The sequence below is a fragment of the Arvicola amphibius genome, chromosome 7 (assembly GCF_903992535.2).
Source record: "Arvicola amphibius chromosome 7, mArvAmp1.2, whole genome shotgun sequence".
Taxonomy (NCBI): domain Eukaryota; kingdom Metazoa; phylum Chordata; class Mammalia; order Rodentia; family Cricetidae; genus Arvicola; species Arvicola amphibius.
The window spans coordinates 44451004-44477800 of NC_052053.1; the positions used below are offsets into that span (position 1 = coordinate 44451004).

The window sequence follows — 26797 nt, forward strand, 5'->3', positions numbered from 1 at the left end:
GCCCCTGCATCATCAACGCCTTAGCCAGATATATAATTTCCCACTTAGTAGCTATTAAGCAGCTGGTCATTAATTCCCAGTATGAAGAGGTTCCCAGCACAGAGACAAGACTTTTACTCAGGGTGCAACTCAATGGGGAATGTGCTAACGAACTTTATGTTTAAAAGTTTAAAATTTCTGTGCTTAAGAACTTTAAAGCAAAATTGGACTCCCAAATGTTAAGGGTTCTTAAGGATTATTTTTTGTAGTTACTTAGTATTGTACAAATTTAACAACACTCTTCGTTATGCAAAGTAATAGGTCTTAAGGTCAACCTCTGTTTCTGCTTCTGTAAACAAAAACTTGGCTTGATGGAGAGAGGTGGAAGAGAGAGGATAAAGTGAAGGGATGAAGAGAACGGGATAAAGGGAGAGAGAAAGAAACGAGAGAAGAAAAGGGGGAAGGAGAAAGAAGAGAGAATATTCTAAAGCAAAACAGTCAGGAGAGGAGAGCTTGTGGAAGGTTGATAGACTAGGAAGGAATCCAAGCTGAAGAAGACAGTGGGGGCAGGTCTGAGGGACCACAGCAAAGGCAGTGGAGCCTGACCGCAGGGGGAGACACCCACAGTCCCTGGGCTTTTAGATGTGGGTGAGATACTGCCTGTGTCCATGGAGATACCTGGCTGAGGCCACCTGGTTCTTGGAGACACACCTGGACAAATCGGAAGTCTGCTAGAGGTCTTCCCCGCCCACAGGTGTTCAGGAATGAGCTTTCCTGAGGGTGGGTCCTGCAGTGTGCCTGAGGTCTGGGCTGTGCCTAAGGACTTATTGCTACCCAGGAACTGAACCGTGCTGGGCCCTGCCATGGACCTCCGAGGTGAGCTGAGGGGTGAGGAAGGGACTGTGGGGTCCCTCCGTTCATTACTCACCATCTGGTTGGGACTGCATTCCTGATGTACCAGGGGCTCAGAGGCTCAGAGACACCAGGGCCAGGCCTGCTGGGCTGTCAGAACCCTGAGGGTCCCTGGATCTGTGTGTTTGTACCTGTGTACTAGTGGGGAGTGGGTAAGTGGGGCAGAGGTCTGGGTCATGTGGAAAGTCCTGATCTGGTTAGGCAAGGCTGCCCTGGAAGTACGCTGAATGCAAGTGGCCTGTTTGTCTGTCTCCTGGTCATCTCTTCTCCAACCTGCCTAGGCATTCCAGGACAGAGGTGGTGGCCAGTGGCCATGAAGCTGGCCTTCGAGGGGCTCAGCTAAGTCTATGTCTCCTGTGGGAAGAAGGGGAGGACGGAGGCCAAGGGAAGAATCTCTAGGTGTCTGAGTGGCCAGTAATCCTTTAGGGCTGGAGGTGGGCTGGAGGGGAGGTGTGATGGGAGGGAGCATGGGGCTGGCTCCCCAGGATTCACCTGCTCAATCCAGGATCATTTTGATAAAATTTTTTGATAAAATCTTGGTGTTGTAAAAAAAAAAAAAAGACATATAATCAAAGCAAAATTAATCCAGGAGGGGAATTTCTTTTTGCAAAAAGAGAGTGCTATCTGTGAAGTGGGAGACAAAAGACACCCTTTCCGCCCCCCCCCCATTGGTGGGAGCTGGATCCTACAATCTGATGCTGTTGGCTCATTACTAATCAGCCCAAAGGATAAGGGTGTGATAGAATCAACAGGCACATACACCAGAGTTTTACAAGCAGAGGGAGGCTGTAGAGTGTTGGCCTTAGATAGGAAAACTAATTTCACACACTCCCTCTTTTCCTCTTGTGGTAAAATACAAACAAAAATTTACCATCTTAACTGTTCCCCCTCCCTATATCAAATAAGATAGTTTATTTATGTGTGGGATGTATTTATGTGGGCGTGTGTGGTGGTCAGAGGACAACTCTGTGGAGATGCTTCTTTTCTACCTCCTGGGCTCCAGAGCTCAGACTCAGGTTGTCAAGCTGACAGAAAGGCTCTCTCTACCGAACCATCTTACTGGTCAATCTTAGCAGTTTTAAGTGCAAGGCTCAGTGTCTTTAGACACATTCACACTAAGGTCAAGGAGGAAGCTCATTGCTGGTCCCTAATCCCCAGCAAGGGGCACTGAGGCCTGACAAGCACTCTGGTCCAGTGTGGGTGCTGCAGGTCTCCCATACTTTCATGCCAGGGCCCAGGATGGTTCAGTTTCTGGGATGTGAGTCTGGATGAGGTTGCAGCTGGGAGAGAAATCAAGTTGTGCTTGAAGCTGTAGCCCAGGGTCAGGCAGTGGAGGTGTGTATGTGGGGGGGGGGCGGACAGGGTGATCCAGGATAGCACTGGGGTGCTGTGGGGTCAGGGGAGCAAAGATGATGCAGAGGAGTGACCAAAGCAGCAAAACCAGGGGTGTGTGGAGGGCTGGAGGCCCAGGGCAGCCAGTTTGTCCTCCACTGTCAGCCGTGGCTGCTGTGTAAACTCTCAGAGGAAGAAGAGGGAACCAGGTCAGGGCTGCTCAGGTGCCAGGGAAGCTGGGTTAGAGGCCAGGACTGGGGATGAGCAGATGCGAAAAAGGCCGGGGCTCCTGAGCTGGGCAGATTTTCCAAGTTTCTCTACAAAGACAAGGCCAGACATAGATGGAGTTTGGGGTGGGAAGGGTGGTGGAGGAAATGTCACCATTTGTTGTCATAGAGCTCAGTTGGCTTCCTGTAGTACTTTATATCCTGCTCAGTTCTGAGATCTCTCATTGTCCTGGGTCCCCACCCACCATGCCTAGTGCCTTTATGTACCTAACTGCCTGCACTTTCACCTATCCTATGGATCTCAGAGTGGACAAAGACAAAGTAAACACAGCCAAGATGTAAAAGGGAAACGCCATCGCCCATGGCAGCAGGGGAAGAATGGGAATGCAAAGCAATGCACTGCCTGAGTAAACCAAGCTTCCAGTAAGGGACCTGCGCAGCCCTCCTGAGCTCACCCACTCCTGAGCAGAAGCTCACACGCTGACACAGACCATGGCTTATTTGGTGCTTGGTTTAAATGGGTAACATTTGAGCTGTATTTTAGTGATCATTGCTACAGTGTTACCACCCCCAACCTCCAGAGATGGTCCTGCAATAGGACCAAATCTCACCTAAGGGTGGATGACCGGACTAACCCACCTGTTCCAATTGGAACATACATAGTGTCCCAATGTATGAATCTCTGTGCGATGAGAGTGATTAAATTTCATTGTAAGTTTTCCATTCCCTAGTTGTCTGTGTGCTCCTCAATCTATCACCTCCCTTTTGGCTATGTTTTTTATTACAGTGATGTTTGGTAGCACACTTAGACCACATTAAAAGCTTACCTGTGGGGTCCCATTGCCTATGATCAGCACAAGAAGGCCTATTTGTAGTATAAATGACCTTGGTAAGGATCCCATGCTCTGATGGCCAAGCTGTTACAAATTTTAACATGGTCTTTGATCTTTCTTGGTACTCTGGCCACTCTGTAATCCTGGGTGATAACAAAAAAATTTTAAAAAGAGCGATACATAATGGGTGAAGGGGGAACGTGAAACCAATATAGTTGTAAGGAAATCCGTCCCGTGGGTACTGTGGCAAGTAAGGGTTCAGGCAGATGTGCAGTATTATTTAAAAATACAGTCGGGATCATCAAACCAAGTGACAGGATGAATGGTAGCAGACTTAGCAATATGTGCACGGAAGCAGAATCCACTGAAGGTCTGCTGATGAGACCCTCACAATGGACAGATTTGCAGGGGAAAAGGCTGGCCCAGGTCTCCTAGTTCCTGCACCCTTTAACAAGTGTCTCTTTTCCTTGCCTCCAGGCCAGGGGCAGGGTATTCAGGCAAAGACATTTTACAGACTCTGTGGGAGACTCTGCTGGACCAGGATTGGACATCCCCTCCCCCCCCGGAACTACAAAGACAGTTATATTCATGACTTATACAGGCATACCTCATACCTCAAGTAAGAAGGTCTTGAGTGGTTTTCATATGTGCCTGCCTGTGGATTTTGCCAGAATACTTATAGGTAATGTATGAGAGGAAAATCCCACAAAGTGCCTTTACAGAAGAATATCCATCATCACCTACAGAGAAACATTAGGGTTATGAGGAGTTACTCACCCTCCTTTTCTGATGCTGTAGTTTTAACAGTTCATTAGCCAGCTCAACAATAGTCCTGTGGGATTGCCAGGGTAGTCAGTTTTGTGCAGAATACCTGGAAAGGAACAAGAGTTTGGAAAACTTCTGAAGTCTGTATTGCTGTTGATAGGCTGGAGCTGTGGCGTGAGGAATGAACCACAGAGCTCAACAACCCCACATGGGAGTTCATTAGAAACAGGGTAAGGGGGGGAAAGTGTGGTGGACCGGGCTGGGAGCAGAAAAGGGACAAATGCACAGGCAGAGCTTATGTGAGGAGTTTTATTGGGGAAAGGGAAGGAAATGGGAAAAGGGAGAGTGGGGAAGATAGACAGAGAGAGAGAGAGAGAGAGAGAGAGAGAGAGAGAGAGAGAGAAGTAAGGAGGGAGGGAGCGAGGGAAGGAGAGAGGGAGGAAAAGAGACAGAGACAGAGAGGGAGGAAGGGAGGGATGAAAGTAAGGGGGGAGGGAGGGAGGGAAAGAGACAGAGACAGAGACAGAGACAGAGACAGAGAGGAAAAAAGAAGCAGCAGGAAAAGTCCTGTCTGCCCCTTCAGAGGAACAATAGGAAATAGAGACCAGGAGTGGGCAGAACTTACTTAAAAGGGAAAACTCACTCATGCGTACAGTCAGGCAATGCATGACGTAGCCACAAATGTTTGTAGGGCCTGTGGGCTGGCTAAGTGTTTGCCTGAATAGCGGTGGGCAGGGGTCAGAATAATGCTGGAATCTTAACAGTTCCATCCTTTTCTTATTTTAAAAAGGTGGGGAAATTAAAGGGGCTAGCAGATGGGACAGGGATAGGCAGCGCTGAATTTTCAGGACTGCTTCCAGGTGACTTGGGCATCTTTGGGGCCCTGAAAGAGCTGGGCTGATGGTAGATGGTCATTTCACTGCTGCCCCAGGCTATGTGGCACCTCCGATATTTCTTGGATCTGGTGAGATGCTGTCAGCAAAAGATAACGTTAAATTTAAGAAGAAAAAAAATTTTGTTAGGTCCTGGCAATTGAGGGAAGGGCGTGTCTGACCTGTTTGAACTGAATCCGAGTCGACTTTAGCTTTTATCTTTATATAAGCAAACCTTAAAGTACCTGTTCCTTCCCCCGTCATTATGACATCACCTTAACCGTCAGGAGAGACGGGTGATTGATTTTGGAGGGCACCCAGGCAACTTGATGGTCTTTGTGACTCCAGCTCCGTGGCTAATGGCTGGGAGTCCTGTAACAACAGCTAATTGATTTGATTAGGAGTTTTGAATGAGTCACTGGGGGTACATGGAGGGCAGGCTGATGAAGCAGGGTGTAATTATTAGAAACAGGAGAACGTGGATCAGCCTCAGGGGAGGAAGGGTGAGGAAGGAGATCGTCTGGAGTTCCCAATCCAGCAGAGTACAGCTGTGGGGTGAAGACTCATTCTTCTGAAACTGGGGACAAGACCGTTGATCTTGGTGTCCTCCAAAGCTTAAGGGAGCAGGGTGCTGTTGGGGTTACTGTGTGTGGAGGAGGATGAGCTAGGGGTGGAGGAGTAAAGGGTTTGAGATAAGATAAATGAATCCAGGAGGGAGGCCTTCAAGCTTGGCAGCTGTTGGAGTTACCTGTCATTTAGGGGAAAGTGGTGAGGGGCGTTGGTCTGGAGGAGAGAGAAGGACCTGATCTCCAATGTTGACTTGAGAGGGACAAGAGTTGTTACATGGTCACGGTAGGTAGGGTGTCCACAGTAGGGAGGGGAGATGATAAAGTTGGGGTGTAATTGAATGACAGTGAGGGAATGGTTTTGGGTGTCCCAGACTCCAGGTCCACCTGAGAGGCTGTCAAAGGAGATGATAGGTTAGAACCAATAGGGTGAGTGGCTAGGAGGAGAAGGAGAGGAGTTGCTGGCGAATCTGGGGTCAGGTGAAGGCGGGATCAAAGGAGATAAAAGCTCCTGCTTTTGCTAAAAGATTCCTTCCTAGGAAGGACACAGGACAGGTTGGCAATACCAAAAATGAAGAAGTGAGAGAAATACCCCTGAAAATGCAATTGAGTGTTGGGGTCTGATGAAGTAGATAAGGCTGTCCCCCTACCCCAACTATAGGGAGACGAGGAGAGGTGGGTTCCCAAAACTCTCTCATGGCCAAGTATGTGGCACCAGTGTCCAGAAGAAAGGAGATGGATCACCCTGATACCGTGATGTCCACCTGGGGTTCCCTGTTGGAGATGACAGTGGAGGTCAGGTCAAGAGAGCCTGGGTATCCTCAGTCATCCATGGTCATGTCTAAGAAACTGACTGGAGGGTGGTCTGTGTTTAATTAATGTGTCTCCATTTCACAAAGCGCATGGGGACAGTTCGCTGACCAGTGTCCCTCTTGCTGGCACTTTGGACATGGTTTACATGGCCCACAGGTATTAGGGCAAGCCCAAGCTCAGTGCCCATTTTGGTCACACTTGAAACAAGGACCAGGAGATCCTCAAGCTCCAGGGGGCAAGGGATCCTGGGCAGACTCTGAACGGGGTCAGATGGAATTGGCCAGCATCTGGTATTTATGTGGGCCTACTCATCCCTCTCATGGTACACCCGATGTTAAAATTTCTGCCTAAAGGGTAAGGAGTCCTCTCTCCAGATGCCTAAACTTAGTCCTAATTCAGAGAAATGGTGGAGAAAATAAGTCATAAGTAGTTGTCTGCTCTCTGGGTTTTAGGGTCTAAGTTAGTATACTTTAAGAGGGCCTTTGTAAGGCATTCTAGGAACTGAGATGGATCTTCCTGTCTATCCTGAACTATCCTGAACTTTTTCATCTTTTACTGGGTCGAGGGCAGCCTCACAAAGCCCCTCCAGGGGGCAGGTCGTAAACTGATTTCTAGCTAAAGTGCCCCCCCCGGGGGGTATTCTAGTCCCAATGGGGGTTACAATCTGTGACAGCCTCTGCCCTAACTGGATGAGCTGTGTTAGTCTGATGAACTTCATGTGCGTGGGCTCTAGCCTGCTCCTAAACTCACCTGTGTTCCTCAGGTAGTAGTTTGTTAGTTAAAATCTTAAAATCATATATTCATATATATATATATATATATATATATATATGTGAATGATATATTGGAATATTGGATATTCCTTTATGAAAGTGGTAGAGTTAGAGGTATAAGATCCCAGTTTCTTTTCTATTGGAGAGAGCTCTGCTAGTGAGACGGTGACATGAACTTTAACCAGTCCATCCACCCTGGCTACTTCTCACCAAGGGAGAGCTGTATCTGACTTGGTTGACTCGGGCAGGGACCCATAGCAGCACGAGAACGGGTAATGGTGGTTGAAGGACGGAGCAAGTGTTGGGTGCTTAGAGTGGCCTCGCGCTGGAGAGGGAGAAGATGCGGGGGGGGGGGCAGTTGGATGTTGAGGATGAAACATTGGGGGTTCATTAGCAGGATGTAGGATCTAAAGTAATAGAAGGTTTCCTCTGGCTCAGGTTCATATCTAGAAAAAAAAAAGAGATGGAGAAGATGAAGAATAGAGAGGATGTTTTGCACTGAGATAGAAGAATGCCTGAACATATGGTAACACCCTCTGTGTGCAAGTTTTGCAGCAGTAGTTGGAAAGATCCCTTAAATTTCGGAATCTAAGGAGCCGTAAGACAGCCGATTTGAATTGTTATCTAGGGAATATTTGGGTCATTTCTTAGCACAGAGGCGAGTTAATTTAGAGGCCTTTATACAAGGCATTAAGTGGAAAGGTTTTAAGTTTTCTGAAAGGCATCCCAGAGGAGTGGATAGGCTTATACTTTTCACAGGTTTGTTTCCCATGAGTGAGGCAGGAAGAACCAAAGGCTTTTTTGCAAGTAAGGATCAGTGATACTGTCTCAGGTCATTAATTTTATTAGTCGACAAAATTATAGGGACCAAGGGAACGTATACTCCAAAGGCACGAGGCCCAGAAGGTGACCATATCCTGAAAGAACCCATAGATCCAACGAGTGAAGCTGTCACTCAGTGACGGCAATGCTAACGCACTATGCTCAAAAGCCTCGCTTGTGGGGAGGTCTGCTGGAGGTGATTGTTGATGAAGTGGGCCATCCGTAACCTTGAAGGATGTGGCCGGGTGTGGCCCCATTCCCAAGAATACCAGAAGGGTGCTGGATATTCAACAGCCACTCCCACGGGTTCAAGGAAATGTTTATGCCAACTGGGGGAAGGGAAATTTACCAGTTGCAGCAGGTACTGTGTGGAGTATCCCAGCAGAGGGGTAATTGAAACATGGGTTGTCAGTCCAGTCCATGGTCAGGGGCCCCACATGCCTTAAGCCACCTACCCGTGGCCTGGAGGAAACACAGAGAGAGCCTGGCGAATATCACGATATGAAAGGTTGTTAAAAGGCTGGAACTGTGGCAGTTAGGAATTAACCACAGAGCTCAATAACCCACACGGGAGTTTATCAGAAAAGGTCAGGGTAAGGGGGAGGAAATGTGGTCAACCAGGCAGGGAATGGAAAGGGACAAACAGGCAGGCAGAGCTTACGTGAGGAGTTTTTATTGGGGGAAGGGAAGGGAATGGGAATGGGAAGTTAGAAAGGGGAAGAGAGAGAGAGAGAGAGAGAGAGAGAGAGAGAGAGAGAGAGAGAGAGAGAGAGAGAGAGAGAGAGAATAAAACCTGGGTTCCCATAAAAGAATTGGTCATTTTCATCCCTTTTCCTATGAGATATGAAATTAAGTTAATGTAAGCAGGTAACAGACCTTTTGGGGTTGAGATGCTAAATTTGTCCATTCTATGATGCCAAGGGCAGAAGTCAATTGTGCCAGAATACCTATAGGTAGTGGATGAAAATGAGGACAGGACTCGCCCTAGGCAAGTTCTTGGCGTAGATATGGGGAGGGAGTCAGCCAGAGGCACCCGTATGAGTCCAGACTGAACCCGGCCAGTAGACTAGACCAGGTCATAAGAGGAAAGAGTGATGAAGAGGTGAGTGAGAGAGGAAGAGAAGAGATAGGAGAGAGGGAAAATGGACAAAGAGAGATCCAGAAGTGGAGCAAGAAAGAAAAACCAAGAGTGTGTAGAATGCTGAGCTGTGTGGGAAAGAGAAGCTGGGGGAAGGGAAGTCAAGCTCAGGGGCTGGAGAGGTTTAGGGTAGGGGTGGAGCTGAGGAGTGCTGAGAGCAGCCTGGACTCTCCAATAGGTACTTGCTGGGAGAGACTGGAGGCCAGAGTCTGCTTTGATGTGTTAATAAACACCTCAGTTTGGCATTTGTCTAGCTTATCCACAGGACCCATTCTAGGCTTTAGTTGATGACTCTTCTCAAAGTGCTCCTGAGCTGAAATTGGGGCATTGCTGGGGTTGAGGGTGGCAGGAAGGCTGGAATGATGGTCAAAGGACAGGAAAGAGGAGAGGACTGCAGGCTGGGGTGAAACCTGGTTTGCTTGCTGCCCAGGTTCTAAGAGACCACGGGGGCTGGTGAAGTGTCTGCTGCGGTGGCTTAGGCTGGTAGAAAATTCCTGGTGAGGCGCCTAAGGCTGCCTCATTTGTTGTAGTTTTCAGTCTTCACTTGATTGGAAATCTGCTTCGACAGACACAGACTAGGGAGAGAAGGGAAAGTTAAGGAGCTTAGGGGATTTTTTTTTTTTTTTAAATCATGGCTGTATATTTGAAACTTTTAGGCCTGTGGTCATGGTAGTTGAGGGAAGGGGAAGAATCTAAAGACCAGGGAAAGGGGCCATCCCACCCTCAGGAATATGGAGATGAGGCTGTTGATTGACAGGAGTACTTATTTGGAGTCCATATATGACCTGTGAGAGGAGGATCCTGAAGCCTCAGGTGGCTTCCTGTAAGCTTACATGAATTTCTTAAGTTTACAAAAAGAGATAACAGCTTTAGATACATTAGTATTAGCACTGTTTGTAATCTGTACTGAAATCCAGACTGAAGAGAGAGCAGTAGACTCACGTTTTGAGTCATAGTAAAAGCCTGGGAACTCAAAGAAATGAGTCTGGGATAAAAGAATTAATATTCTCTTCTCTGTCCAGGAGAATGGATGTATAGATCGGACAGAGATGTTTTCAGCATGGCGAGGAGCACTTTTATGTCTATACTTAGCAGACAACAAAAGGAAATTTAATTTTTTGATCTTGTGACTATGATAATAGCAGTCAGCGCTTTACCAGCATTGATTAATAGCTTATCGTAACTCCGTTGATTAATGTTAAAACTCTGAATCTTTGGAGTTTTAATATAACAATAATACAGCGAGAAGGCAAGAAGTCTGAAACTTTATTCACGTACTTTAAATCACTCATTTAGACCTTTATATTTATACATTTTAAATCACTTTCTTAGACCCCCGTAACTTAGTTAACCTTTTACCTCTTCAGACCTTAATGTCTTGGGTTTATACACCTTAAAACATTTTCTTAGACCCTCAAACATAAACTTTTAACCTTTTCCTTCTATTCAATCATTTACTAAGAGACACAGGTGGTTGATTACTGAGAGAAGTCATTATAAAGCAATTCCTTTAAATAAAGGAATAATGTAAACATTCCCTTGAAACCTGTTTTGTGAGTTTATCTCTTTTTAATAAAGTTTGACAGCAGATAAACTGTGTGTGTCCTTCTCAACTGAAGACCTAATACCTCTAAAAAGAATTGAGGCCCAATTTTACCTATGAAGTGAGCAGACAAGGCAGCTGCAGCCTTGAGAAGGAGCTGTGTACTAGTTGCTGCCAAACTAACAAAGGTACAGTTGACCTTAAATACCATTATTGATCTGAGAAGGACCGGAAGTATAATGCAAATTGACTATGTATCAATTAAAAAGACAGAAATTTACCACTACCTGGGTTACCCTAGGTTCCCGCTGAAGGGATCTGTATGGGCTCAAAGCCCCTAAGACTAAGTTTTCAGCACAAAGGAGATTTATTTGTTCCTGAGGGATGAATGGCAGGGAATAAGAGACAAAGATAGGCGATAGAGGAGGAGGGAGAATGAATGGAATGGGAAAGGGAGAGAGGGAAGGAATATTTTTGTTCCAGAGGGACAAAGGATTGACTGTCTCTAGATAGTGGAGACAGATGTGGCCCATAGGCAAGTGGGGCTTCTAAAGGTAAAATGAGAAACCCCGTGTTAGAATAAGGTGTTCAGTTTTAACTGTGCATGTTAATTAGTTGAGCCAAAGGGAGCTTTTGATTGCTGGACTAATGGTGGAAGAAATGTCCAAATAAGGGAATAGACCTTAAGGATTAGTTTTAGGAAAGAATCTAATGGTTTTTATCAAGGCAGAGAAGGGCATGGTCTGCTAGAGTCCTGTTTGCCGTGCTCAAGCTGACTAGAGCCCCTTCATTGCCTCCTATTTGTTTTATTGCTGGGTGTTGGGTAAGTGGACCTCATTCTCTCTGGTTGCTTCCTGCTGACATTTGTGCATTGTTGTTAGGGGACCCATGGCAGCTGGGTTGTTGGTCTCACGGCCAGGAAAAGCAGGCTCTGTAAATCAATGTCCAGGCTATGTGGGACCATCTGAGGCCACGGAAGTATAATCTGTGAGGCTGCACCCGGATGTCGATTTTGAGGAAATAGCTGGGCAGTCACTGGAGTTGCCTGAGTGGTCTGTAGATGATTTATAATCTGTTGGGACAGATAAACTAGGAGCAGTGCTAAATTAGAGAAATTAAGAAAAAAATTCTCTTGGGTGTACATTTGAGTGCTAAAATAGGAATATTATAGGGTGAGGAGTTGTGTCATAGAAATGATGGGCTTGAGATCTAGGCAGGGGCTGTTTAAGGGTAGGTGGTATTCGAGTTTGGAGAAGGAGGCAGAAGGATCTTTGAGTATGATAGAGAGAGGTTTATGGTATACATCAAGGGAAGGACAGGTAGTACCCCGTACAATGGGGTTGACTAAAGAATTGGGCAGAGAGTAAGAGGGGTTTGGGGGTTTGGAGAATGGAAGAGTGTGCAAAAAGAGACTAAGGAAATGAGGAGGTGGAGTTATGGGTGCTGAGTTAGACCTGTTTTCTTTGGAGACCTCAAAGTTTTCTCATTAGAAGGGAGCCTCTGTTTATTGTGGGAAGTTTTTAATTGAAGATTGTAAATACCATATTCAGCAGATGTCTGAGGAGTATGAGGAGCATGTGTTTATTAAGTATTTATGCTTAATTTTGAAAACATACAGGCTATGTGAGGTTTATTTTGGTAATTAATCATGAATATAAGTATAGTTCTTAATGCATTAAGTTAACACAGTATTTATAAGATCGGGGCTTGCGGCTTTATCCTTACAAAATTTGAGCCTTAAAGTTTGAGTCGAAGATCTTTTAGCAAGAAAATAAACCTTAAACCATAAATGTAGCAAGCATCTGTCATTATAGAATATTACAGTTTTTCTTTCTATGACATAGTGTAAGCTATAGGCAGTGTCAGGACAAGAAAGAAAGAGACAGCAGCTTTGGTGGAGGGAGGTGTTACCACCAGTCTATAAGTTATATATTTAGTTTACTTTGGTAATCAGCTGGGAAGCATTGGCTTCAGGGGGGGAGGGTGGAGGAGGCTGCTGTAAGAGCGTAAGAGCATAGCTGCTGTGGGAGCCTGAAGCTGGGTGGGTGGGGTATTCGGGTTAAGGACCAGTGGGAACCAGCATCAGGCTGAGAAGAGGGGGCCCTTTGGAGCTATGACAGGGCTGTGGATGAGTCAAGAGTTTTGGGGCACCACATCTGGAAGAAGTCCCATGAGCCACAGCAGTAGAAGAAGCAGGGGAGGAAGCTTTAGGGGCAGGCGCAGGGTTAGTAGCCTTCATTCATAGTCTCAATGGCCTCGTTGGGGGACAAAGGTCATAGATCTTTGACCATCACATAGCACAACATTACGCCATTAGCCGCTTGCTGTACAGGACAGCATATGCCTTTGGCTACCAGACCCAGAAAGTCTGAGAGAAACAAGCCGGTGTGGCCATACTAATTTCTAACAAAGTTGACTTCAAACTAAAATCAATCAGAAGAGATGGAAAGGGTCACTTTATACTCATTACAGGAAAAATCTATCAGAATGAAGTCTCAGTCCTGAATATCTATGCCCCTAATACAAAAGCACCCACTTATGTAAAAGAAACATTACTAGAACTCAAGGCAGCAATCAAACCAAACACACTGATAGTGGGAGACTTCAACACTCCTCTCTCACCAATGGACAGGTCAATCCGACAGAAACCTACCAGAGAATTAAGAGACTTAATAGAGGTAATGAACCAAATGTACTTAACAGACATCTATAGAACATTCCATCCAAACAGTAAAGATTAAGATTTTACAACTTTACCCCGTTAAGTTTGATTTTAATATGCCTATACGCCCCTACAGTCTCAACTCACACCCACAACCTCATAAGGTGACTCACTTTTTTTTTTCTCATGGTTTATTTTTTTATATTTAAAAAATTTCCATCTCCTCCCCTCCTCCTCCCCTCTCCTTCCCCTCCTCCTCCCCCTTTCCTCCTCTCCTTCTCCCCCTTCCCTCCCCTCCCCTCCACCCATACCTCCCCTCCCTCCCTCTCAAGGCCAAGGAGCCATCAGGGTTCCCTACTCTATGCTTTATTTCCAGGAATAGACATTTTTCATTCTGGGCTGAATGGTTGGTACTGAGAAGATGATGGGGCCTCTTAGGGCAAAGCTTAGGTTGAAAAAAAAATATGATTTGTACAAAATGGGGCCACTCAGAGCAGGACAGACCTGATTCCAACCACCCTAGTGTTAGTGTTCATTCAGCCAGGGTCTGTTTAGGCTCATGGATCTCTTAATAAATCCTTGGCGTGGGATGGGGTGAGTTGCTTTTTGCTAGGGAAAGACAGGTTTGGAGAGACACAATGGGAAGGGTGAATGGAATTGGGGTGGTACAGCTGCAATCCCTGCTTCTATCATTGGGGATGCATTCCTGGGCTGTTCTCTGTCTTTTCTCCACCACCTCCCCACCTCCACTGTCCTTCCTTTGTTACATTTCCTTCCTAATATATGTTAACAATTATTATGTAGTAAAGCATACAGTGTATTCAAATTGATAACTTTTGGCACCTGTGATGCAGTCTTTAGTCAAGATAAGGAGCAGGTCAGCTCCTCAGTTCCTTCTGCCCTTGTGCTGTATTGTCCGCAGGTCAGAGACCAGTCATTTTACTTGTTCTGGGACCCTCAAAGGACCTGAGATTCTTCAGTGGGTATTCATAACCTTGAGGCCCCAGTTTAGATCTAGTCCCTGCCTGGAGCTGAGACAGATGTCTTGAAGATCGAAATGTTCAGGATTATTAATGAACTTGACAAATTAGTGCCTATTCTTAGACTACCCATATATGTTTAATGTCTATTCATCTACCCAGTGAAATTTGTTGAACCCTGGTAGATATCAACTAGCCAGGTACCAGGAAGGATGCCTGCCACAGTGAGCAGGATAAGGAGGTAGGCTTGGAGTTATGAGTCTCTATATTAGTGAAAGGCCTGGTGTGTACAGATCTGAGAACCAGCATGTCAGGAGAAGAGCCAGTGCAGGGGAGGCACAGCCTCAGTAGCTGGCAGAGAGTGCTGGGAGGTAGAAAGGGCTCCCACCACACAACATAAGCCTGGAGTTATAGCAGTGGCTGATGAGCTTGCTGGGCACAGCTGTTGTGTGGACCGGTTTCTTAGAGAGTGCTTGCTGGCTCTTGGAGAACTGACCAACCAGGAACTCTGGAAAGTGTTACACACTGGGTCTTCCTCTTTGCTGTGGGTCTTCCCAGTGTTTGACAAGAAAACTCATTGACCATCTTGGCAGTGACCATGCCTTCAGGTGGCCTGATTGTCTAGAACCTCACTGAACATCCTTAGCATCTCTTCATTTCCTGTACAAGTAGTGGTTGATGCTTGGTGATGCTTAAAACAACACAACACCATAGCCCTGGCTAGTCTGCAAGTCAAAGAGATCCGGCTGTTACTGTTGTTTTGATTTGTGTTTCCCTAAAAGCAAGAAATGCTGAGCAGCATGTGTTATTTCTTGGTAAGATGCCTGGTAAACTTTTTTTAAAAAAAATCTTAAAGAAGTTAAGATATCCTGTCGTTGTTAGCATTTTTATTGCTGTGCAGAAACACCTTAATCATGACAGCTCTTATAATGGAAAAACATATAACCGGTGTGGATTACGTCAATTATCTTCATGGCGTGACATGGTGGCTTGCAGGTGCACAAGGTGGCGGAAATTCTCAGCAGCTGAATGTTTTACCTCTTGACCCACAGGCAACAAGAACTGGTGATGGCTTGAGCAATTAGGAGACCTCAAAGTCCATTCTCATAATGATACACTTCTTCCAATAAAACCGTTTCTACTCCAGTAAAGCCACACCTTCTAATGGTGTCACTCTCTCTGAGCATATGGGGGTCAGTTACACGCAAACTATTACATATCTCTTTTTCTATTTTATCGGCTTTTAAGTCCAATTCCAGAGGATCTGATGTCCTCTTGTGGTCTCTTCAGGGAATCGGCATGCATGTCGTTCAGAGACATATATGGCAGTAATACCCACCCACCCCACAAAAATAGGCAGACACCCCTCCCCAAACAGAACCAAACAACTTAAAATGAAGTAAAAATAAAAAAGAAATTAAAAGGATTTAAAATAATGGCTAGGGGCTGGAGAGCAAAACTGGGTGGAGCTTTTCTCTGAAAAGGATTTTCACACCTACATACAAAGTCGAATCCTAGGTTGGCCAGGGTACTACCTGGATTTATCTTGTCAGGTGACAGGGGTTAGCATAATGCCTGAATCCTAACAGTATCAGCAGGCACTCTGGTCCTCTGAACTGCTGAGCCGTCTTTCCAGCTAGCTTTAAAATATTTTTTTTTTCTTTTTAGGGTTTATTTTTTTATTGTTTGAGAATTTCATACACACATAGATATGTTCTGATCAAATCTACCCTGTATCCCTCCCCTCCATTTCCTCCTCTATTCCCTCACATACATTTTCCCCACAACTTTGTGTGGCTTTTAAAAAAACTCACTGAATCCACTTGATGCCACCTGCATGTGCTTGGGTGTGGGGTCATCTACCGCAGCATGAGAAGGTAAGAGGCTGCATTCCTGAAGAAAAAAACAAAAACAAAAACAAAACAACAACAACAACAGCAACTCTTCTCTCCCCAGTGGCTGAGAGTTACCAGTAGTCCTTAGATAGGATAGGACTTCATGAGCCCCCACCATCCATGCTGGGATTTTTCAGTTAGTGGTCTTTAAAACATGTTGTGTGCATAAAGAGTCCAGGAGAGGGCGTTGCTTGGCCTCCTTTATCACTCTTTACATATTCCTTTGAGGTAGGGTCTCTCTCTGAAACCGAGGCTCAGTTTTCTTAGGCAGGCTGGAAGTCAACAGACCTCTTTGATCCTCCGCCACCCCACACACGCTTGGAGTTGGGGTTGTGGGCTCCCATTCATGGAATGCCTGTCATGCTACATGCTTGCCGGGATCCCAGCTCAGGCCCCCATGATGGTGCAGCAAGTGTGCTGAGTCCTGAGCAACCTCTCCAGCTCCCACCACGTGGTTTTTGATGGCTGTTAAAATGACGTGACGGGAAAAAATTATTTTCTTAAATGGGTGGGTCTATTTGGACATTTTTATATTTATTTATTTATTTATTTATTTATTTATTTATTTATTTATTTATTTAATGTATACAATATTCTGTCTGTGTCTGCAGACCAGAAGAGGGCAGCAGACCTCATTACAGATGGTTGTGAGCCACCATGTGGTTGCTGGGAATTGAACTCATGACCTTTGGAAGAGCAGGCAATACTCTTAACCTCTGAGCCACCTCTCCAGCCCCTATTTGGGCATTTTTAAAAAGCAACAAAAGAGAATGAAGAATTTTACCACGACCCTGTGGTGACTATTGACAGCATCGAGCTATGTAAACAGCCAAGAGGGCACTGTGTTTCCTGACTCCTGTGTAGATGAAGAGGGGAATGTGGGGACATACATAACAAGGGGGTTTCTTTTTCAAAGTTTATCAAACAATATCTAAATGGGCACATTTTATTAAATATAAAATAAACTTTAAAAAAGCTTTTTAGCCGAAAGTTGGTGGCACATGCCTTTAATACCTGCACTCAGGAGGAAGAGGAATCCAGTATTGTTTATAGACTGATTTCCAGGACAGGCAGAGCAACAGAGAAAAACAAAAGAACAAAACCCAAAAAAGCAAAATGAAACAAACAACAAAAAACAAGAAAAGAAAAATGCACATTCCTTTCTGTTTTCGCATTAAAAATCATGTTTTTTCCCTTTTTATTACAGCAGGTATTTTGCTCTTTTCAAACTCTTTACTTTTGTGTATATGAGCGTTTTGCCTGCATGTGTCTGTGCACCACTTGTATGCTTGGTGCCTGAAGGGGTCAGGGACCACCTTGGATTCCCTGAAACTGGAGTTGATCATGGCTGTGAGCTGCCCTGTGGGAGCAGTCCGAAGAGCAGTCAGTGCTCTTACCTGGTGAGCCATCTCTGCAGCACCAAAGGAATTGTTTTTAAAAGTTAAAAAGTAGCAACTATTTAAAGATTGGGGAAATGTTACCTTCAGTTAGATTTCTCTATAACCTATGACCACCAAAAGGGGGAGGAGAACATAATGAGGACAAATAGAGTTCGCAAGTCAGTTTCTCTTTGTTTGTAGAAGCTTTTAGAACTCAGTTGTTCCATTGTGGGAGAATGTGGAGACGTGGAGAGGAAGCATAAGAAGTGACAAATGAGATGGCTCAGTGGGTAAAGGTGCTGGCAGCCAAACTTGATGACCTGAGTTCAGTCCCTGGAACTCACAGTGTGGAAAGAGAACCGACCTTTGCAAGTTGCCTTGTGACCTCCATTAGTGCTCTGTTGCATGCACAGGTGCACACACGTTCAACTAAATAAACAAATAAGACACAAAGTACCAGATCAGGTGGTTTAAAGGGGAAAGTAACCAGCTGGGACAGGAAGACATAAGGCTTTCTGGACATAAAAACACACCGTGTGAGTGCGGGTGTGTCCGTGAGAGACAGAGGACAGCCTTGTGGGAGTGACAGTCTTGCCTTTCAGCTTGTTTGAGACAGGGTTTCTTTGTTGTTCCTCCCTGTGTGCAGGGCAGCTGGCTGTGAGCTTCCGGATTCTCCCACTCCCTCCCACCTCATCACAGGAGTGCAGGGATTTCAGATGTCTGACTTGTACTAGGCTCTGGGGATCTGAACTGAGGTCCCTGAAAGACCCTAATTTCTAGGGTTCAGGGAAGGATCCCCCAGACTCAATAAGCTACGCCAATGGATGCAAACAGCAAGAGGATTCTTTAATGTCGAAGGTGCCAATGAGGGACCTTCTACTCCAGTGAGAATGAGCCCTCTTGATATTCTGATGGAGCCACAGTGACCCCAAGATATTCATTTGGTTCATTTCTATTTACCTAGGGAAGGGATGCTCAGTAGCTTGAGGACATGGGGCCCTAGGGAACATTGAGGGCCCAAAGGAGCAGCTGGATCAGGAGCGGGAAGTAAACAACTTTTTTTCCCCTCTAAGTGCTCAGTCAGGCTGGAGCCTCATCAAGGATTGGGGCTGCCTGAGATAGGGCACACTGGTTGCTGTGGTCATGGGGATGACCTCTGAATCCCAGGAGAGGCCTGGAGGGAAGTCAGGCTTAAGAACAGCATGTGTAACTGGATCTCGCGCTGCTGTCTTTCAGGAAAACTAAAATGCTTCTCGCTTCACCTTGGAATCTTTCCCCTCACAGTGTTCCTCTTGGTCTTCTTTGGGTAAGAATCTGGGCTGGTGAGGAACAGCTCCTGAGACCCTGATGGGGATCCTGAGCCGTGAGCATGCCCATTTCCATGGTAGTGATTAGGGTGCTCTTGGCCACTCCCACAGAGGCACATCAACCTTTTGCTTCTCACCAAAGTGAAGCGTCTCTTGCAAGACTCTTTTGATTTCACAAAAGGGGTCTTGGGACTAGATGCCCTGTCATTTAACCCTAGCTATGTGGGTGAATCTGGGGAAGGAGGTGGAGGCAGGCCTGGTGGCTCAGAGGCATGTCTGTCTAGATGCAGATGGTCTGAGAACCCTCACAGAGCAAAGACACTGCCATGTCCACTGGGGCTGCTGTAGACACAGCCTGGAAATACAGCCTGGTGTAGTCTTGGGTTATAGGTGCCTGGCATGGAGTGGGGGGGGGGGCATCTGCAGCTGTTACAGGTGTTCAGATACAGATCCTGTGCCCAGGGTCCTTCCTCTTGCCACCTCTTTTTCTAGTATTGTGGGCATGCTTAGTCCTGTCACGTGGCCCTGAATCCCCACTGAGAACTTCTGTGCTCACTGTGCTGGGTGCATTGGTGCATTTTGGAGGCGGGACAACCAGCAAGTCTCAGGTCTGTGTCCTGAACAGCTGCCCCTGTGCACACCCTTCCCACAGCTATGGGTTCCTGAGCCACAGAAGTCAGAAGTTGAGAGACCCAGGAGCTGTGACTAGGTGAGTGTTTGTGGAATGTGCGTGTCATATATGTATGTGTGTCCTATGTGCATATGCGTGTTTAAGTGTGTATCGTATAAGTGTCTGTCATATGTGTCTATGTGGTGAAGGTTACTGACTGGGTGAACATTCTGCTTCATGCTGTCTTGTACCTCTGCCTGTACTTCTACATAGATGGGTCTAGTCCTACTGTAGGCTGCCCAGAGCAGCCTCAACTACCCCCATTGCTGTCTTTTTAAAGGGAGTGTCTTTCCTGTCTTCGGCCTCATCCTCCCTCCTGAACTTGCCTGGGACAGCTTCCACTCCCAAAACACCTTCCCTGCAACCTGCTGAATGCAAGGGTATTTTTCCTTCTATAACTAGAACAAAGTTTTACCCTCAGGGACTATACTCCTTCCTCCAGTCTCTGTGTACCTGACCCCTAAACCTTCCTGGTCTTAATCTGTTTCCTGTGTTCTCCTTTTGCAGTGTGTCTGTCGAGGAGCTGGATGTCCAGGAACCTGCAGCCCTGTCAAGGTAACCTGCCCTCACATGGTGCTCACCACTCTGGACTGGGGGGGGTACAGATGGAGGTGCGTGTGTGCATACATGTGTGTGTGTGTGTGTAATTATGAGCAGCTGGGATGTCCCTTCCTGGACCCAAAGCAGAGCACTTAGCCCTACACTTTGTGTTGACTAACTGCATGTCATTTGACTTTTAAATTGTCTGCCTGGCTCCTGTGGTACAGAACTGAGTTTACAGCTGTTCACCCATTCCCAGGGCAGCACACACAGCACATGAGTTTACCGTCCTCGACATTTCAACGTTCAGTGCAGTAAGCACATTCGTGCTGCTGTGCAGCCATCACCACCATCCGTCTCCAGAACATCCCATCTTGTAAACTGTGTCCGTTAAACACCGACTCCCACTGCCCAGCCCTACTGGGAGTCCTGGCACCCATCTTGCCTGTTCTGTGTTGTTCCTGTCAGCATGGCCACTCTGTAGTAGCGCCTCCTAGGGATGGGGTCCTGTAGGGTTTCTCTCCTGTTGACTGGCCAGACTCACTCAGGAAGGTGTTATCCTACAATGTCTCATCCCTGTGCAGAAATTTCCTGTTTCTCTTTTTTTGGCTCGTTCACTGCCTTTAATAAAATCATTTTTGTTTTATGTGTATGAGTGTTTGTGTGAGTGTTTTACCTACATGTATGTCTGTGTACAACATTCATGCCTGTAAGCAATGAGGCCATAAAGGGTTTTGGGTCCCCTGGAACTGGAGTTACAGACTGGTGTGGGTCTCCATGTGGGTGCTGGGAACTGAATCCCGTTGCTCTGCAAGAGGAGCCTGTGCTCTTCTGGCTGAGCATCTCTCCAGCCCTGAATCTGCTTTATAAGCAGTCATAGGGCAAGCAGCTTACTAGTAGGGGTGGCTCATGACCCTTGGGGCTTGACCTTTTGAGGGAACTTTACACTGATATTGGGACTGGTCTCTGTTCAAGACAGAGAGCCAGGAATCTGTGTGCCCTCAACCATGGCAGGCTGCAGGATCAGGCTGAATGGTCAGCATCAACCCGGGATAGAAATGTTCAGTGTCATAAGACCTGTGATTAAAGTGGTCTCAGCTCTCCCAGCCTTAAGTGGGGGAGGGGGTCATGATTTCCTCTTTCTGCCTTGTGTCAAGTAAGACTGTGATCTTCCTGCTTTAGCCCATCCTAGGCTCCCAGGATCATAAACAGGCTCAATGGTTTGGTTGCCACCACTCGTTCAGGTCTGTGTGCCCGGTACACAGCCGCCAGTGACATGCATCCCGGGGACTTTCTTGTCACCTTGAGTTCTGGTGTTTTCTTATTGCAGGATGGTCTACGCCCAGCCAAAGGTGCTAACACCCAGGTGAGTAGATTTAGTCAGTGCATGGGCAGTGCAGGAGTCATAAAGGTACGGAAGGACAATTTGCTTACAGCTGGGAATAGTTCAGAAATACACCTGAGGTCCTAGGTCAGTCTCCAGCACTGGAAAAACCAAAAACCCAATTATGATTCTCTGTGCACTCACTTCAACAACCCTTTCCGAGACTTAAGGTTGTCTCATTCTGGAGTCCAGAGCATCTTCTGGCTCTCATTTCCCATCTGGGCTTCTGTTCATTGTTTCCTGTCTCAGTCATCAGGATTTTCAGAGAAGTGGTGGCTGCAGTGGTAGTAAACTCTGTTGCTAATTGAGTGGGGTTGGGGTAGTCAGTGAGAGCTGCTGATTGGCCCAGCCCACATGGGGGATGGTTGGCAGCCCTGGGGGAAGCTGAGGGTGAGAATCTGTGAAGGGTTCCTGCAGAGGTGTTTGGTCACATGTTGCCTGTGACTTTCTCCCCTTGTAGTAGAGAAGATGTTCTTGTCTTGACTCCGTGGCTGGCTCCCATCATCTGGGAGGGGACCTTCAACATCGACATCCTGAATGAGCAGTTTAGGCTTCTGAACACCACCATTGGACTGACCGTGTTTGCCATCAAAAAGTAAGCAGAGGGTGCTGGAGAGATGGCTAGAGGATAAAGCACTTTCTTCAGGGACGTGAGGACCTGAGTTTGATCCTAACACCCATGTAAAGGCTGGGCATGGAGTCACACCCCTGTAATCCCAGTACTGTGGCTGGAGGGGGAGACAAGTGGATCCGGGCAGCTTTCTGGATAGCATAGGCAAACAATGAACTTTAGAGTTAGAGAAGGGACCCTGTCCAAAGAACAGAAAGAAATGACAGAAGAAGATACCCAAGGTCAACTTTTGGCCTCCACACAGGCACACAGGCAAGTAAAGATGAACATATACACTGGGGAGGCACACACATGCACACATACATACATACATACAATAGTCAAGGTGGATGCCAGGCACACCAAGCTCCATTCTTGTATTTAATATAAAGTGGGTTTGGGGCTGGTTCACTCTGTCGCCCTGGTTAACTCTAGTGGGCTCAAAGGTGAATGAATCTAGCTCTGACACCTGCCAGAGCTGCAGGCCAGCTGTCCCTTGCTCTGCGCTCTTAGCCAGGTGCTATCTTCGTCCCTCAGCACACACTTCAATGTGTACTTATCCCCAGGTCGGCTGGCAAGGGACGGCACATCAGCAGAGCTGCAGCCACTCATGGTGTACCAGGCTTTCCTTCTTAGGCCACCACCAGCTCACAGATCATGACATGGAGGCTTAGTATTAGTTTTGAATGCTTGACTTAGCTTACCTCTTATTTTAATGTGTTTCTCTTTATCTACATTTTTCCGTGGGTTTTTTTTTTACCTTTCTACGTTCATTCATTTGTTTGTTCCTTCCTACCTAACTTCCCCTTTCTTCCTTCCTTCTTTCCTCTCTTCCTTCCCTTTTCCCTTTCATTCTATATATCTTACTTTCCTGCTGCCTGGCACCCGGCTCTGGGCATGTCCCTTTCTTTCTCCCTTGTTTTGTTTTCTCATTCCTCCTCCTCCTCCTCCTCCTCCTCCTCCTCCTCCTCCTCCTCCTCCTCCTCCTCCTCCTCCTCCTCCTCCTCCTCTTCCTCCTCCTCCTCCTCCTCTTTCTCCTCCTCATCTTCCTCCTCCTCCTCCTCTTCCTCCTCCTCCTCTTCCTCCTCCTCCTCATTTTCTCTTATTCTCATGTTCACTCCTATTTATTCCCCCTGCCCTCCAACTCCACCTAGCCATCTTTTGCCTATCTATTGGTTGTTCAGTTTACATTAGAACAATCAGGTGCCTTAGGCAGGCAAGATGAAACAAATCTAACACATCTTTACATAATTAAACAAATGCCGCATAAACAACTGTAACACATCTTTGCATAGTAAGAGTGATATGCACAACAGATGTTTCCTCAGATGCAGGACAAGGTGGACAGCATAGGTTGGGTCAAACCTTTAACCTTAGCTTTGTGGGTAGAGAGCAGCAGACCTATGAAGCCCTGAGACTCTGGGTAAGGCTGACTTTAGGTCACAGACAAGGAACTTGCCCCGTGGAAGCCTGCAGAAGCAGGACAGAGTGGCATTATTAGTGTAGAAGGCTGTGGAGGGCTGAGAGCTGCCTTTGTGCTGCCTGCATATGAGATGGCTTTATCCTTCCCTGCAAGGGCTGGGTGAGACCCAAGGATAGCACTGAGACCTTTATACCCATCAGTCTTGAGAGAGGTTTGGGGATCAGCTGGAGGGATCCTAGGCACCTTGAGAATGCCTGCAGTGCTAGGGACAGAGAATTTCACAGTAACAAGACATAAACACTACCTTGTCTGGGTGCTGCTGGGTATGTGAGCAAGAGCCTTGCCAGGGGTGGGTAGGTGCTTGGTGGGAAGAAGGCCTCTGAGGGAACTAGCATGGTCAACTTTGCATAAAGATAACAGACACATCTACCTGTATTCTGCCATGGTCCTCACCATGATGATAATGGTATGAATATCTGACACTGTAAGCTGCCATCTCAATGAAATGTTTTCCCTTATAAATATTGCCATGGTCATGGTGTCTTGCTACAAAAATAAAAACCCTAAGTAAGACACAAGTCTTTTGCCCTTGGACCAGAAGGTTTGGCTTAGGCTTGACCTTCCTTTTAGGGTGCCCGTTTCCCCTTCCCTGCCTTTTCTGCGAGACTGATTCTTGCTTGGTGGAGACCCTAAGGGAAGACTCTTAGGAACACGAGAGAGTTACTCAGTGGTTGTCCACAGGCAACTTCAAGTCTCTGATGAGGAAGGTCTGGGATAGAGAGACCCCTTCCTTTCCTGAGACAGGACCCTAGAGGGTGCCACAAAGGAGGGGTGCAGGTACCAGGCCCTCCTGGAGGGGAGGGTTGCAGACTCATGGAGAGGTGGCCTGCTGAGGGGTCCAAGACAAGAGATATCTTCAGGATATCTGCCTGGATCCCCATGTCTGGAGTCTTTTCTGCTGCTTGACCAGAAGCTTCCAGGCCTCTACCTCAGCGTTTCTTGCTAGATGTGGTGCTGATGTTACACCCTTCTGGAGCAAAGGCGGGTGAGGTGAGGAACAGCCTGCAGACTGCTCAGGACAGCTGTAAAGTGGGGTTCTGCTGCTTTAAGCCTCATGGTAGCTATGGTTTCTGCAGCCTGGGCCCCTGCCTTGGTTAGTCTTGACCTAGCTGTGTTAAACCTCTGCTTACCCCTTTGTCACCTTACACAGGTATGTGGTGTTCCTGAAACTGTTCCTGGAGACAGCAGAGCAGCACTTCATGGTGGGACACAAGGTCATCTACTATGTCTTCACTGACCGTCCTGCCGACGTGCCGCAGGTGCCCCTGGGGGCAGGACGGAAGCTGGTGGTGCTGACTGTGCGCAACTACTCCCGCTGGCAGGATGTGTCCATGCACAGGATGGAGATGATCAGCCACTTCTCTGAGCGGCGCTTTCTGCATGAGGTGGATTACCTGGTGTGTGCAGATGTGGACATGAAGTTCCGTGACCACGTGGGTGTGGAGATTCTCTCGGCACTCTTCGGTACCCTGCATCCTGGCTTCTACAGAAGCAGCCGAGGGGCCTTTACCTATGAGCGCAGGCCGAAGTCCCAGGCCTACATCCCCCGGGACGAGGGTGACTTTTATTATGCAGGGGGTTTCTTTGGGGGGTCAGTGGTGGAGGTGCACCATCTCACCAAGGCCTGCCATCAGGCTATGGTGGAGGACAAGGCCAATGGCATCGAGGCCGTGTGGCATGATGAGAGTCATCTGAACAAGTACCTGCTCTACCACAAGCCTACAAAGGTGCTGTCCCCAGAGTACGTGTGGGACCAGCGGCTGTTGGGCTGGCCCTCCATCATGAAGAAGCTGAGATATGTGGCTGTGCCCAAAAACCATCAGGCAATCAGGAACAGATAGCTATTCCTATTGGAGAGGCCAGGCTTATCTCCAGGGTCACTCCAGGCTGTGGAACTGGGAAGATTTGAGAGACATTATGAAGTGTCGCCATCTACCCCACGTCAGGGTCTGGCAGGCCCAGTACCACTTGTCTTACCCTACACCGAGCCCCTGGAGTGGCAACCACCCTCAGCTCCCACTGTGTCTCTACGCTGCTTCTATTCTGTGAGATGTAGAAGGAGCCTGCAGAACATGGGGGAAATTCTGTCATGCAGTTACCTGAGGGCCTGGGCATCCTTATTCAGGCACGTGCCTTCCTCTGCTAGGAGGCTTGGCAGATGGCCAATGCCCTTGGGAATAGGCAGGAGGCCATGGAGACTCACAGCCTGCAGGCCTCAGAGGTGCTTAGCTCCTGCTCAGCCCAGCTGGCAGATCAGCAACCTGTGACCCTGCTCAGTTTTGGTTCATTTGGGAATAGCTAGTTATCCATTCCTGGGAATAAATGTATTTGTCGATGATATAGGAAGTTAAAATTTTTCTTTTCTTTTCCCTCCTCCTCCTCCTCGTCCTCTTCCTCCTCTTCCTTCTCCTCCTCCTTCTTTTTGAGGTACTTGGGATTGAACCCAGGGCCTCACGGATGCTAGTCAGACACGGTACCACTGAAATCTGGGTCAAGAGACACATGACTAAACTTGCTGAGTGTTAGGTCCACTGCATCATTTTATACTCCAGATTCCAGTTTTTATCTGAAATTTCCAATCTAAAGAGGTTTTTTTTTTTTTTTTTTTTTTTTAGTGTTGGGATCAGACTCAGGTCCCAGCCTCAAGTTTTACATTTTTTAGATGGTGGAGGATATTGTTGCTTGTTTTTTTTAATTGATGCAGAATCTCTAGGAGGTCCAACTGGTTTCAGCATTAGTATGTGTCCAAGGATGGTCTTGAACTCCTGTTCCTTCTGCATCTCCCTCTATGGTGCTGGGGTGAGAAGCATGCCATGACACCAACCTCTGATGTTCTTAATTTTCTTAAAACCCCAGCGATCTTGTTCCAAAATGGTTTCTCGGCCCCAAAGTCTTTTGTGTCCTTGGCTGGTTTTTTATTTCTCACAGTGTCAGATTTTGGTTTATTTTTTCCCTGTGACAGGATCCCTATGTATCCTTGGGTGGCCTGGAATTTGCTACTAGGACCAGAATGGCCTGGGATTCATAGAGATCCTCCTCCTTCTGCCTGTCTCCACACCTGGCCAGATTTCTTCCCCCTCCATCAAAGGCAGATAAACAACCAACGTCCATTAGTCCATAAACCTTCCCCATCTTGACAACCCATGTATGTGCTGTCTGACAAGCCCTGGATACTCTTGAGACTTGACTTCCCTTCATACCCTTACCTTTCTCAGCAATTTTGAATTAAGCCAATTGCATCAGTTCTGAGGTTTGGCTCCCATCAATGGAATAAGGCCCAGTCATGACCTGTGTTACCACAAAAGCAAGTGA

At 46.9% G+C, this 26797-nt stretch overlaps 1 protein-coding gene across 1 annotated transcript; it reads left to right on the forward strand.

The window, feature by feature from the left end:
• The first annotated feature begins 18693 nt into the window (after positions 1-18693).
• LOC119819744 (histo-blood group ABO system transferase 1-like) lies at positions 18694-25326 on the forward strand. The gene is made up of 5 exons (XM_038338064.2): positions 18694-18797; positions 19451-19507; positions 21339-21374; positions 21853-21987; positions 24636-25326. Exons 1-5 carry the CDS (start codon positions 18694-18696, stop codon positions 25324-25326), a joined length of 1023 nt encoding a protein of 340 aa, XP_038193992.2.
• Positions 25327-26797: the final 1471 nt, after the last annotated feature.